Raw genomic sequence first — 14,345 nt, forward strand, 5'->3', positions numbered from 1 at the left:
AATCATCTTCTCGTGTCCATGAGGAAAGATTTAACAGTAAACACGAAGGCTGCCGCTCTACGAAATAATTAAGTGTAAATAACATCTCAACAAATGCAACATGGTTGATCCAAACAGTTTCTTTTGATTTCAATTTAATGTGTTTCAAATGTCTGTGAACTTGATTTTGCAGCTTAAGTTGTCGCTAACTCTAGTTAGCAGCTATGCTAGCAACAATACTGCACTGTAAAGCCAATGCTTAGCCTAAATGAGTTAGTCAAGTGGATAGTATGACTGAACTCTGAGCTGATAATATATTGATCACACATTTTGTACCGATTAAATTGTCCAAAGAAATGTGTTGAGGAGATTGTTAGCTAAAATAGTCACAGTGACAATGTTAAACAGCTAACCACACGTTAACAGGTACATCAGAAGTAGCTAGCAGCTGTGCTAGCAACCATCACAACCATTTGAGGTATTTGTATTTTGATAATTAATTTTTATGCTATTTCACTACAGTTACTCAGCTATAGGAGGCCACCATGTACTGTAGTATACAAGGTTATACTTGCGCTTAACTTATGACACACTGCATTGTGAAGTTAAAATGATCTCCGACAAGAGTTGTTAGGGAGACTAACTGAAGACACACAGGACCCTGGTGAGTATCATAATTCTGATTACATGTTATTGCATTAATAATGATGATATTAATAAAAGATACTAATTACTTATAAACCAGCATGTGCAGTGGTAGAGTTAACAGTTTCTTTATTGTTCCTCCTGCCTCGTTAAAGCTTTTTCAATGTAAGTATGAGAGGAAACAATTCCACTTGTCATTCTGCGTAAAACGTTTATTTCAAATATTCAACTGAAGTTCATATGAGGCTTCAGCAGGTAGACAAATCAGGCATGAGTTACACTTGTTGTACGAAATTTTCCCCTTTTTAGATATATTTTCCCCCATCGCTCCTCAGCAAGAAAACGATCTTAGTGGAAGCACAAAGGAAGACGCAGCTCAATTTGTAAAGAAGCATCATATTGACACCAAAGTTGCTTTTGGAAAGAAGTGTGGACGAAGAACACTTGACAAATATGAATATTTCATTACTTATCCTGGTTAACCTTTAAGTTGAGACCTACTATAGCAACATTTTCTAACCTTAAACCATCATCTTCAGTGCAGATTGATTTATGTCTTTCAGATATAAAGTCCAACCAAAAGCACTCAGATCTTTTATTTAAGTAAACGTTTCAACTATAAAATAATCACATGTAAATATTTTATATTTAAATCACACTTAAGTAATAATGCAATATCAGTTGAATGAACTTAAAGGAAGTCAAAGTATTCATGCTGTTATTAGACTGTTAATACTGATGCAATAATGTTTATGTCACATATGTTACTGCTGTGTTGTAGGTTGAAGTAGTTTTACTTTGTAAATGGTTAATAAATACTGTACAGTTTGTCTATAAACATCTGGACGGCCATTTTAAAATCGAAACAGATGTTTTTAAACCTTTACTTTAGCTTGATTAACTGTTTATAAAAAAATAATCAATACAGTTACCGTTCATTAATGATGGTTATTATAAGAGTTACTGATAATTCAGCCTCAGTCCGAGAGGATTGTCTTCTGAACTCATGAATGTCTCAAGACAAGAATGTTGTGAATAATGGTTTAATTCTTAATAATAAATTGTGTTTCACTATATCTAATGAATAAATGTTGGAAGCTAAAAGGAAAATAGCATAAAATGGAAATATTGAAACAACTCCAGTTTGTAGTCGACTCTCGACATAACGTGGTTTTATCCCAGCACGTTATTATCTTGCAGAGTTTGTGTTCAAAGTCTCTTATCACTTTGAATTGTCTGTCACCTAAGAGCTGAGGTCAACTAGTAGTGTTTGAAGAGGTCTGAGCTAATCTGCAAGACATTGGCACACACACACACACACACACACACACACACACACACACACACACACACACACACACACACACACACACAGGTTTGTGTGCATAAGTAAACACGACTGCCCTATAAATATAAATTGCAGTCAATGGTGCTGGAATTCCTTTGCAGTCACTGACTCAGTCACTCTCCCTCTCGCTCTGCACACACCCCCAGCAGGTGCTTTCACTTGAGGTTTAGTTTGCAGTTGTGCTTTAGGCTGTGACTTTCAGGTTTAGTGTAATTGCACCGAAGAGCCTGGGAGGGTCTGAGGCCTCAGACTGGAGGAGAGTCACCGAGGGGGGGAAGCAGACGTGAAGGGTGCCGCTCCTCTGCCCCTCAGGTAGCGCCGGGCGCTGAGCTGAGCGTTCGTCTGCAGGCAGCGAGACAACAGGCCGTCCTTCATCCTCAACACAACCAGAGCTGCAGCTGCGCCTGCATCATCCAGCCAGCAGAGCATCTTTGCATCGGTAAGAAGACGCCAACATCCTAGATATAGTGGTGTGTGTATCCGAAAAAATACAGGTTTTATTTGCACGTTTGAGCATTTGTGTGACACTTCTCCGGAGATCCGTGATATCATGTTGTCTGCAGTAAACGTTACAGTTACATTTAAACTGTCCAACTTCAACATCGTCCTCTCATCTTTCAGAGAAGAGAACATCCTCTGTGCAACTTACCTGGTACAGGATTAAGAATATCTAGACAACTTCAGTCATTTATTATTGTTCATGATTATTAATCAAACATGGTGCAAAGTCAGTTAAAAGTCTGATTTATAGGAAGAATTTTAAACATCTAGTCTGTGACAAATTCGGGAAAAGATGTTTTTGATTCACCTTATCAGGCTATTTTTTGCACATTCGCTCTTTCTTGTCGTCAAACTTTCCTATTTTTCTTGTCAAATTGCGCGTTAGCTTTCACACCAAAGATAAAAAGAACAAAATGTGGTCAGATAACTGGTGACGAGGGGGGGTTTGTCCACGGTTGGTTGCCAAAAACCACAAGTTAACATATTCAAATAAATGTGTCGCTGCCGTCTGAGGTGAAGTGGATTTTCTGCTTTGTTATCTACAAAGGTGCAAGTGCATCATCCGCATGACACAACAGTGTTCAAACAACAGAAACTTTACATTTCTTTATTTCAGTCTTCAAATGTAAGTTCTGGCAACGCTGTGCTTATGGTCTGGTTAGGTTTAGGCATAACAAAAACTTGGTTGTATGTGTTTTGTTGCCAAGAACACGCAGGGAAAATGTCCTGACATCTCGATAAATATAAGCGGTTTTGTTGCCAAGAAGACGCCTTCAAAATGACCTGACAGACATTTTTATTTCCTGGTTCTATCACTTAAAACGGGAAGTGAACGGTGGTCTACAAGTGATCATGAAACCACCATGCCTTCCTCCTCACCTAATAAAAAAGTACCTTATAGACATATTGTCTGAATATAACATGATACCCTTTGTAGAAATGTTGAAATGATCGGTATGAAACGTATCAGCGGTGGAAAAGCACAGAGCCGGCGTTTGATCCTGGCAGCTTGGCTGAACGCCATGATGATTTGTTTAACCCTGTTTTCTGCTGCACATTGTCACATGTATAGCTCACAGGGACGCATCCAGACATTTGGAAAACAAAAACATTTGGAGGAAGAGCAGTTTGATTTAGTTTGATTTGCTCTTTTAGGCCCAGCTGGACAAAAAAGAAATAAAATAGATTGTGCAGCACGTTCAGTGTCACTAAGACAACAAAAGTGCATCAATAAAGTAAAACGATTACACTTGCAAGCTGCAGGAAACCCACCTCATGTAGTTATTGATATTTATATTATCATTAATCATATTATTGTCATGTATTTAAGGTGCACTATGTAGTTTTGGGGCAAGTAATTGTAATCAGAGGAGAAACATCTGCACTGACTGATTTTATTTCAAACAAAACTTTCAAACAAACTTTCATTTTGTTTATATTTCCTCATTCACATAGTAAATATTATAATTCTGAGTTTGAATTTTGTCTCCAAACATGTTATATCCGTTTCTGCAGTTGTGCTTGTTTTTTCCACACACACTGACACACTCGGATTAAAATGGCACCTTGCAGATCAGTCTCTTATATCTTCACTACCTATCTGCAAAAAAACAGAGGGTCAGGTTAATCTGGCCCTCCGCCAGCGCTTCACCACCAATCTTCAGGTCGAATCTTTTATTATTATCTGTGTCATTAACTGTGAATAAAGCCTTCCTTAAAAGTTAATTTAAACCAACAGAAAAAAAGAGCTGGCAGTGGTTTGTTGTTTCCTCGGAGGCTGGCCTGATGCCAGTGCACCTGACGAACAGTAAAAATGAATCACCGAGCGAACCAACATCCTCCACTGGCAGTTAATACAACGACAGCGAGAGGATAAATTGACATTAACAGAAAGGAGGTGCATGATTTGCAAAATACAAACTGAACAGAAGCTACTGCAAACACACGCACATTTGCAATTAATACCTAAACCTAATTTACAATGTGAACACCTGCACATGTCGGTGTTACCGTTAATAAAAACCTGCGAGGCAGCGGTCACATCCTGAGCACTTCCTTTAAGCGAGGAGCTCAGCACGAAGATGAAACTCCATCTTTTTTCCTTCTTCTCAGAACAATGACTTCCCGAGTTGTTCCAAGTTTCCCATGAGAAACAATAACAAGGGGGAGGAAAAAAAAAAAAAATCTCCCTTTAACACTCACATGGCAAACGGTCACGCCTGGCTGTACACACTCCTTTAACTCCAGACTCAAACAACACAGACCTTTAATGTGTGTGTGTGTGTGGAGCTAAACACAGGATTCACACTGTTAGATGCCCTCGAATCTCACACACGACCTTTTTTCTTTTTTTTCAACTTTTCAACAACAAGCAGGTCAAGCACGCTCTGAAAAAGACTCGACTTGCTTGTTTTAATCTCTACTCATTAACTTTAACCTAAACACAGCGACAACGTCTGTCGCATAACTGTTGCAACAACAGTGATCGATGGGCTGACGGGTTCATTTGTGTCGGTCTGCAACTTTACAACTTTGCGGCTCTTTAACTTAAACTTTTACATTTTTTTTCTTTTGGCTTTTAAAGCTTTCTTTTGTGAAGGAAGGTTGTGAGTCACGTATCAGATGCAGGTTGGGGATGATATAAAGATGTTGTGTCAGGATTAATCTGTACAACACAAGTGTGGTTAATGATATTATCCTGTTAATCATAAAAAAAACATTCTCTAACATGAAAACTAAAATGCATTAAAACACACTGGAATCACTGTAACTTTACATCTAGTAAGGAAACAAATATTTTTATTGCGTCACAGACGGAACGCACGAAAAAACAAACAATCATGAATATCATAAATCATGAATAGGTCTTAATGCATGTTTCCTGTCGTTTTACAGTTTTGGAGGTTAAACTTGTTTGTGGGAGTCCCGGCGTGCAAACCTTACCTCCAGGCGACCAGCTGACACGCTGAATAAACCAGGAAACCAACATCAGACTGCAGCGATTGTTCTGATAATGAAAATACACAACAATTAACATTAACTGCTGTGTAATATGTTAATGTCCCGTCACTAACCACGCACAGCTGAGAGGCCTCTGAAAGTGAAAACGGTAGTAGATTTGGTACAGATTTGAGATTATTTCTACTTGACTTTTTTCTCCACTAGATTTATTCAGTAACGTTATTTACCAGCTACAACAAAAGTTGAACGCTGCATCCGAGCCAAAGTTTCCACTTTGCGTTGAAGAGCTGGAGACATCAAGGTTTAGGTGAAGAGATATCTTCTTTTATACGGTTTTTAACACATGAGATTTTAAGAGACGTAAAGGGGGATCAGTGTGTGGTCATCTTGACACCTGCAGTTATGTGAAAAGGTGGTTCAGACTCGGCTCTGTCATGTTTCAGTTTTGGTGACCATTCAACAAGTACTTTCTACGGTACCGCTTATGTGACTTAATTCTTGGCTGGTGTAACACGCAGAAAGATCTTTTGTCAGCTTTGAAGAAAAACTTTTTGACAACACAACCAGCAGTTAATAATGATACGAACCGCATTCTTCATGTTAGATGAGACCGAGCGAGCAGAAGAAATATGGTTCCCAGGGTGGAGGCCTGCGTGGAGGGAGTCCTCCTCCGTCTCTGACTTTGCAGAGTAAATGGAGCGAGCTCTAATGCTCCTGAAATGAATATCGGCGTCTTGACCAAACTCATTTAGAGATCAGTCAGGGTCTTAATCCCTCTCCATAGGGGTGTGTGTTTGTGCCTTTTTCTTATGCCCCCTCTTCCTTTTGGAAGAAGGTAATATGGCTAAATTTGCTTTGCTAATGGGCTTAGTGCAAGCTGTTACAGAGCAGAGTTGACACACAGGCAGCAGCCAGGCTGGGATACCAGTGGCTTTTAATCTGACTCCTGATGGAGTGAAAGGGAGTGTGGGTGATAGTTTACGAGAAGTCTGAAGATAAAAGGAAGACAGGGGAGGAGGTTTTACAGCAGGGGGCCGGCGACCAGAGAGTGGAAGGGAAATCCTTTTTTTTTTTTAGGGGGGCAGGAGAGATAACTTCATTTGAGTTTTGGTAAGAGCAGAGAAAAGGTGTTTTCTTTTTCTAAAGTTTTTAGCAGCTTCGCAATTAAAGTGTCACTGAGGAAAAATGAAAATAATCACGTGAAATCATGGTTTTTCACACTTGAATTTGAATTTATTTCCAAGAAGTACTCAGAGGTCAGTCTGAAGTTTACTCGCTTCCTTGTCGATGGAAAGTCGGGTGAGGTTTTGTAGTCCACAAAACATCTCTGGAGCTTCACAGCAAAACAGTGTTCTCCTCAACAACTGAAGTAGACCAAAAAAACCCCAAATTGATTAAAATAGACAAACTTTAGACCCTTGAAGAAACTTCACCTGATTTTCCATCAGCATGAGAGTTCATGATGTCTTAAATCTCATTTTTCACACTCAATCTACCCTCACAGATGATTTTTTTTTTGCTGACGGCTGTTCTCGCTTGTGAAATTTTACGAGGCCTAAATTTTTTTTGTGTCTCGACAAATAAAGCCATGCCTCTCCTTGAACATGTGCGCGGTGGGAGCGCACCTCCTTTACCGAGGCGTGAGCTGCAACCGCTGATAACCCGGTGTGTGACAGCGGTGTGCCGTCCCGCATGCCAGCTGTGGCTGCCACGCATTATGGGTGCCATATATGCGAGTTCACCCTGAGATTACAACACTTGTGCTACAGCTGACGTCCATAAATGACCACTTATGATGGCAATTTCCTGTCGCAGCTATCAGTGGACTCTTCATAAAGCAGGCTGCCTCGGTGGTGTTGTGTGCACTCTCCTCTCCACATTATCTAACTTGATTAAAAACTCCAGCTGACAGTGGAGACAGAGGGCTGCAGAGACGGCTCCTTGAAAGCCGAGGCAGGCGGGCCGAGCTGCTTTGGGGTCACCTTGCCCCCGAGACATCGGCCATTCTGGGCCGCTGACCCACAAATAAGAGACTCAGTCAAATCCATTTTGCCCCATGCCTGCCAGCACTGTGTGCGCTTTAACTCTCTTGAGGGTCACTTCGCCAGTGTCCCCGAGTTAGGCTTCTTATAGAGCATCGACCAGCGCTCACCTCAGTTCTGCTCATAACACGTTAAGAGGAAGAGTTCAGGCCTGCAGCCGCTCTGATGGAGTTTCTCACCCAACAAGAACAACTGCAGGTTTAGCAGCCAGAGCATTACAGCAGAGGAGCTGCAGGAGAAGGTATTTTCCTCTTTTTTTTTTTGACTCAAAGCATGAAATCGCTCGACTGTTTCATTGTGGTGTCAGAGAGGATTATCGTTTGGATGCAGATTTGTATGATGTTCTTAAACACAGGTGATGAAATAGTCTCAATTTAATGCTGATGCCTCAAATGTGACTCATATAAACACAAGAGAAGATCAGGGAGTCACTGTTTTGAAGACTTGATGGAGAACAAGTCACTTTAGACTCGAGTAGACTTGGAAGTTAAAGACTTGTGACTTGACTTGACACTTGGTGACTCAGCTGAGTCGTCTGTGTTCATTTTTATGTTTTCAGTTTAGTTTTGACTGTCGAGATTTCACTGATGAGAAGTGATGGGGAGGAAATATATTTTAGGTAATTTAGAGGAAATAAATTTTAAAAAGTAAATAAAATAAATCTTTTATAAAGTTATTTGCTTTTTGTTTGATTATATTTGTTTAACTGAGTATCAGTAATTAACATGCAAATTCTATTCATTGTCAAATCTTTATTTTTACTTTTATTTGACTGGTACTAATATTGATTCTCTTCTCTTTATAAAGACGAGATGCTGCGGGAAAGATCTTGTTGTATCTTGGCAGGAACAGAGTGACTTGACTTGCCCCCCCCAAAAAAAAAAGAAATGTCTTGCTTGAGCCTTGGACTAAATGACTAAACTCCTCTATGACTGCATGAAACACTACATTTATTAAACACGCTGGCGTCACAGGGAGGAGGTCGGGGTGGACAGCTGATGTGCAAAGTCAAAGATCGTCATGCCAGAATCCAGTCTGTGGTTAGGAAAAATATTTTCAGTTAGCCAAACAGTCAATCTATAGGAATGATTCAGGTCAAGGTTGGGAAGGATTGTGATTTTGTGTATGTTGAATACGTTTATTTTTTTTATTTCAAGGAAAAAACGTTGCTAAGAAATGTTGATAACTTTAACTGCAGCTCCATAAAAATGTTTCTAACTAACTCTTCATTTTACAGGCACACATTTAATGGTTGGTTAATTACCAAATTTAATTTGAAATTCCATTACAACAATAATTACCTCAAAATGTATTAAAGAATTAGCCCAGCATGGTTTCATCATAATATGCAGCTATTTTTCAATAAGTGGTCATTAAAAAACTGGACAAATCTTTAATATAGTTTCAGGAAACTTCAGTCAAGCTTCTGCTTAACTTCTGCTAATCATTCCATTTTAATTTCCAATAAACTTCTGTTATATTAAAGTTATCAGCCTGACTCTCCCCTACGCATCTTACAAAAGTTACAAGCTTCTGTCACTTGCTTCCTAAACAAATACGCATGCGGCAGGTGTGGTCATACCGTTTTCCTCCACAGGGGCCGCCAGAATCAACAAAGATCAAAGGTCCCTGTAGCGACTTTAACTTCAGAACAACATTTATCGATTTTGGGTGTGCGTATGTTAAAGACAAGGGTGTCACGATGTACCGATACTGACGATAATCTTGATAATCAGAAGTGATATTGATATCATGTAAAACACATACTGTGTGATAATATCGTCTAAATAATCCAGTGCCCCTCAAATCATTTCTGTTTCGTTTTGTTCTCAATTTATGTCGTTGCCATCCACCATAAACTGGAAAGAAAATAAGAAAAAGATGCTAATTAGCTCACGACTGTCACAGTGTTTGGCTACTACTGCCACACCAAGTCATGTCGGTGTAGATGAGAGACGAGAGCGAGACACTGGAGACATTTTTCAGGTTACTGCTGATTTTTTTGTTCACAAAGAATCTTTTTTTTTAACATCTTGCAAAGCTTAAAGGACAAGTTAAAAAGTTCACACGTCTCTCAGTTCATGTGAATTGACCTTGCTCGAAATATAAAAGTTTAATTGGACTTTTCTTGTCTCCCTCGCCTGCAGGTACCAGTTATGTCAAATCCAGCGGGCCCGGTGTATGGATCCCGGATGACAGAGGACTCCCTCGCCATCCTGGATCGAAACAGGGTCTCTGGAGAGCCCTGGGATCTCGAGGAGCCCAAACCGAGCCTCTACCTGTCCTGCTTCGACATGCTCCTCACCGAAGACGCCACCTGGCTGGTGAAGGTTTCCGAGGCCCCCCCGACGCTGGCTGTACCCATGACTCGCATGGAGCCCCAGGAGGAACCAGAGCAGTGCCCCGTCATCGACAGCCAGGAGCAGGGACTCTCTCCTGGGCTGGAGGGTCAGGAGGAGGAGCGCTCCCTGGAGCAGGTGCAGAGCATGGTGGTGGGAGAAGTCCTGAAGGACATTGAAACAGCCTGCAAGCTGCTCAATATCACGCCAGGTAAGCCGACATCCACCACACCTGCTGCTGCAGTTTGTCATCTCAGACACATAACTGACAAAGACACAGATCTTTAAAGCACACAGGGAATTTTTCATGGCACAAAAAGAGAGTGTTGCCCGTTATTTGCGGCTGAAGGGATCTTGAGTCAGAGACATGTAAGCTTCTGGATCTCGCACCCAAAATCAACACATATTTGTGTGGATAGTCCAGGAAAGATGACAGATCAGATAAATCATATCCTTACTGACGCAAAGCTGTGTTTGCCTGCTCCAGGATCTGTTTAATCCTGACCTTTGCATGTGTTCCCTCTCGGATTGTGACAGTGATGGTTCTTTCTTGCCATATATTAGACGTCGTGTACACAGTCTTAAGGGCGAGGTCTCCTGTTCGCTGAGCAAACAGAGGAAGCATTATGTGCTGCAAGGCCTCCGGCTGTCATAAAGCTGTGCAATCCCCAGTCATCTGTTCCACTGATTACGACTGTACTGGCATAAAAGACTGATGACTTTGTGGTTTGGGTAAATGTGTTATATGTTAAAGTAAGAGGACACAATAAACACTGAAAACACGCAACTAAACTTGACTTCGAGAGGTATAAACTGGGAGTTTTCTCACCTTCCTCCTCTCTCTCTCTCTCTGTTTTTTCGTAGATCCTATCGAGTGGAACACGGGGAACGTCCAGAAGTGGCTGCTGTGGACTGAACATCTGTACAGGCTGCCGCACGCAGGAAAGGCCTTCCAAGACCTGACAGGAAAGGACCTGTGCGCCATGAGCGAGGAGGAGTTTCACCAGCGCTCGCCGCAGTGTGGAGACACGCTGCACGCACACCTGGACATATGGAAGTCAGGTGTGTGTTTTAACAAGCGCATCAGAGCCACCTGCAGCTCCTATGATGATGTGTATTTATGTGCAATATGATTTGATCTGGATGGACAGGTCAGGTCATTTCTCATTATGTAACTCACCTCACAGGACTTTCTCAATTTATGCAGCACACGACATGCTCCAAACTCGGTTTTGGACGAGGAAACAACCACGCAGAAACGAATGAACAAAAACATTGTCAGAGGAAGAAGTTTAAGCCTTGAATTAATTTAAAATAAACTCTCTTCTCTCTTCAGCTGCCTGGATGAAAGAGAGGTGTTCGGTCGGAGACACAAAAACTACTGGTAGGTTTGGCTTCCTGATGTTCTGAATTAAGTAATAAATCCATTATAACTCGGGACACTTATGGACATTTTTGTGTTTAACTTGACAAAGTAGTGGTAAAATGGTAAAATGGCCTTAAGGTCCATGAGCTGTTAATATTTGTGTTGTTGTCGTAGGCGGTGAGGAGCTTTGGTCCGAGGCAGACTCGTCTTGTTCGGGTCAGCCCATCCATCTGTGGCAGTTCCTCAGAGAACTCCTGCTGAAGCCTCATAACTATGGACGCTGCATCCGCTGGCTCAATAAAGAAAAAGGTATCTTCGTGCTTTCAGCTCCGACTCCACTCACAGTTCAACTGCTTTCAGAGCTTAGACCGCAACTGAAGTGTTAAGCGCTTTTATTGCTTACACAGAAAGTGACACTTCGCCTGCCGTCACTTGTTGCACGTCAACACAAACTTCAAGTGCTTTCAGTATTTACTCATACACCAAAAGTTCAACTCCACCTTCAACTTCAAAGCTTCGGCTTATTTTCACATTCACACATCAGCTGATTTCATCGCTTACACTTCACTTCACTGAGTGACACTTTGTTTTATCTTCTTCTGCTGCTTTCATCTGTTTCACCTCAAATACTCAGTATTTATAAAAAACAAAATTCTTTTTACAAACTTTAGCGTGCAATGTTTTCTTTAAAAAAAATCAAATTCAGATTTTTTTCATTCTGTTTACGATCAGTATTTGATTTATATGTTCATATGTTTTAAAGGTGCACAGAAAAGGTATTTTTACATTTTTAAATCTGCACATAAGTTTTGTACTTCCCCATTTCTGCCTTTTGCTGGCACATTGCAGCGTTTTATTCCACATTACTGTCATGTGTCAATCAGTGGAACAGCGTAGAATTAACAGAAAAATGGGCAAGAACAAATAAAACAAGGACCTGCTGACAAAATATTCCTCCATAGAGCCACTAGTGGTCAAAAACTCCACAGAGCACCTTTAATTTCAGTGAGACTTCTGTGTGTAAAATGTGACGCCGTGTTTATTATGTCGACTCTCTTGTGATTCCACCAGGTATTTTTAAAATCGAGGACTCGGCTCACGTGGCGAGGCTCTGGGGGCTCAGGAAGAACCGGCCCGCTATGAACTATGACAAGCTGAGCCGCTCCATACGTCAGTACTACAAGAAGGGCATCATCCGCAAGCCCGACGTGTCTCAGAGACTGGTGTACCAGTTTGTCCACCCGGTTTGTGGCGGCAGCATAGTGGGAGGAGCGAGAGGAGGAGGAGGAGATGGAAACCTACCGAATTAAAAAGGACACACTATCTCACCGCCGCGCACTTGAAGACCTAACCCGAGATGAAGAGATGACATGAAACACGTGCACTGACCAACCCCAATGGTACACACTTCCACTGCCAACAGCTGGCAGCTGCTGTATGAAGGCTTATCTGAAGAGACAAAACAAAGGTGGCTGTTGAGGCTTTTTTTTTTTTTTTCTTGCTGCAAAAAGAAACAAAAACAGATTAAAAAAAAATGAACTGCCTTGTCTTTTGCACGGTCTGCCTGTTTATCTTTCCATAATGTGATTCTCAGTTATTCTCTCAGTCTTCATTTCTATAAACAGTTTGAAGCGATCGCTTCACGGGCTGCAGGGAAACGCCCGTCACTCACTTTGCCTTTCTGTTCTGCTCGTCCTGACCACCGTCTTCTGTTTGACTTAGAGCCTGTTCTCCTGACGCAGTTGAAAATGTGGTTAGGATTGTTTTCATTTTTTTTTTTTTTTGGGGGGTTTGGTCCTCGCTGTTAAATAAACAGTCAGGCTGCTCTGTTATCTCGTCTGCAGACAAAGAGACTTTATTAGTTTGTGGAACTGGATCCCACATTTTGGAGGATCCTCACACCCTGCTGGGACCGTACTGATTATGCAACTTTAACTGTAATATTGTAGTTAAAAAGTGACGCATTCTCTTTATATTGTTTGACTGATGATATAAACTGTATAATATACTCTGGCGTCTGCTTCATACTGCTGCTGTACATGTTGCATTTTATGTTCTGGGTGTTTTATTGTGGAGACCCAAAGTGTTAAGATGAAATAAATTGACATAAAATAAAAACTCACATGAATAAATGAACAAAACAGAAAAAAAAATTGAATGAGAGAATCATGAGATTGTAAAATAATATCATGTGTTTTTAGCTTTGTTAGCAGCGCGGACAAGGCTGATCTGTAGGTCCAACAACTTCTGGATGGTACAGTTCATGTTCCTCCTCAGGATTAACTTTACAAACTTTCATGATCGGTTAATGTTTCAACAGGTCTAAATATAAGTTTGTCTGATGGTCAGATAGCTGCAAAGTAACACTCCCATCAGCCTCAGCGAGACAGAATGTTAGCATGCTAAGGTGCTAAACGCTGAACAGGGTAAACTTGTTAACATTAGCGCGTTAGCATTTAGCTCAAAGAACCACTGTGACTGCTCCACTGTTGACTCTTGTAAATGCAGCTCAATTTTATAACATTTTCAAAATAAGAGACTTCTCTTTCATTTATTTGAGCTTCCAGCAGTTTCAACTTCAAAACGTACCTTTTTTCAAAACAGTTTTTATTTTCGTTATCCTGGTGCATGAGAGGATATTGAGATACTCACAATAACTCTCTCCAGCTCCCTCCACTCGTATTTTGATGGTAATTTATTTGCCAAAAAAGAGTCAAAACACACAGAAAACAAAGACAAAGATTGCTTTTTTCCCCCCACATTTCTACGAATATTGCGATTATATCATTATCGCGAAGTTCTTCGGCATGTCATTGGACAAACCGTCTGTCACAGGCTCAGTTCAAACAGCAGAGCCGGTTGGTTAATCAGAATATTTTCAACTCTCACTCTCGTACTCCTTATTTTCATTTGCCTAAACGTCTGCCTGAGGTCCTCATTAAACCTGATTTTCTGACTATGACTCATGAAGTGTTTGTACATTCAACTGTACACTCTGAATTTTTATTAGCAGGCTGTACAATGATTATGTCATTATTTTTTTAACTATGTTTACTTTATCGTTCCAGATCTCCATTGACATTTAATCTCTTTATCTCACCACTAACTGCTCTGTTGTTTATAAAAAAAAAAACAACTGGTTTTAAAACGTGTCATAATATCTC

General features: G+C 40.7%; 1 protein-coding gene across 3 annotated transcripts; it reads left to right on the forward strand.

Annotated features, from left to right (window-relative positions):
* The first annotated feature begins 500 nt into the window (after positions 1-500).
* On the forward strand, positions 501-13,189 carry LOC119021048 (SAM pointed domain-containing Ets transcription factor). Of its 3 annotated transcripts, XM_037100979.1 has the most exons (7): positions 501-643; positions 2,285-2,411; positions 9,624-10,026; positions 10,680-10,877; positions 11,152-11,199; positions 11,356-11,490; positions 12,253-13,189. In XM_037100979.1, exons 3-7 carry the CDS (start codon positions 9,633-9,635, stop codon positions 12,489-12,491), a joined length of 1,014 nt encoding a protein of 337 aa, XP_036956874.1. In that variant the 5' UTR covers positions 501-643; positions 2,285-2,411; positions 9,624-9,632; the 3' UTR covers positions 12,492-13,189. The 3 variants fall into 3 exon arrangements, with proteins under 3 accessions (XP_036956874.1, XP_036956873.1, XP_036956875.1); XM_037100978.1 differs by lacking the exon at positions 501-643 and having other exon boundaries at positions 1,678-2,411; XM_037100980.1 differs by lacking the exons at positions 501-643; positions 2,285-2,411 and adding an exon at positions 7,058-7,717.
* The last annotated feature ends 1,156 nt before the right edge of the window (positions 13,190-14,345 follow it).

Source organism: Acanthopagrus latus, chromosome 6, assembly GCF_904848185.1.
Source record: "Acanthopagrus latus isolate v.2019 chromosome 6, fAcaLat1.1, whole genome shotgun sequence".
In the NCBI taxonomy this organism is placed as follows: Eukaryota; Metazoa; Chordata; class Actinopteri; order Spariformes; family Sparidae; genus Acanthopagrus; species Acanthopagrus latus.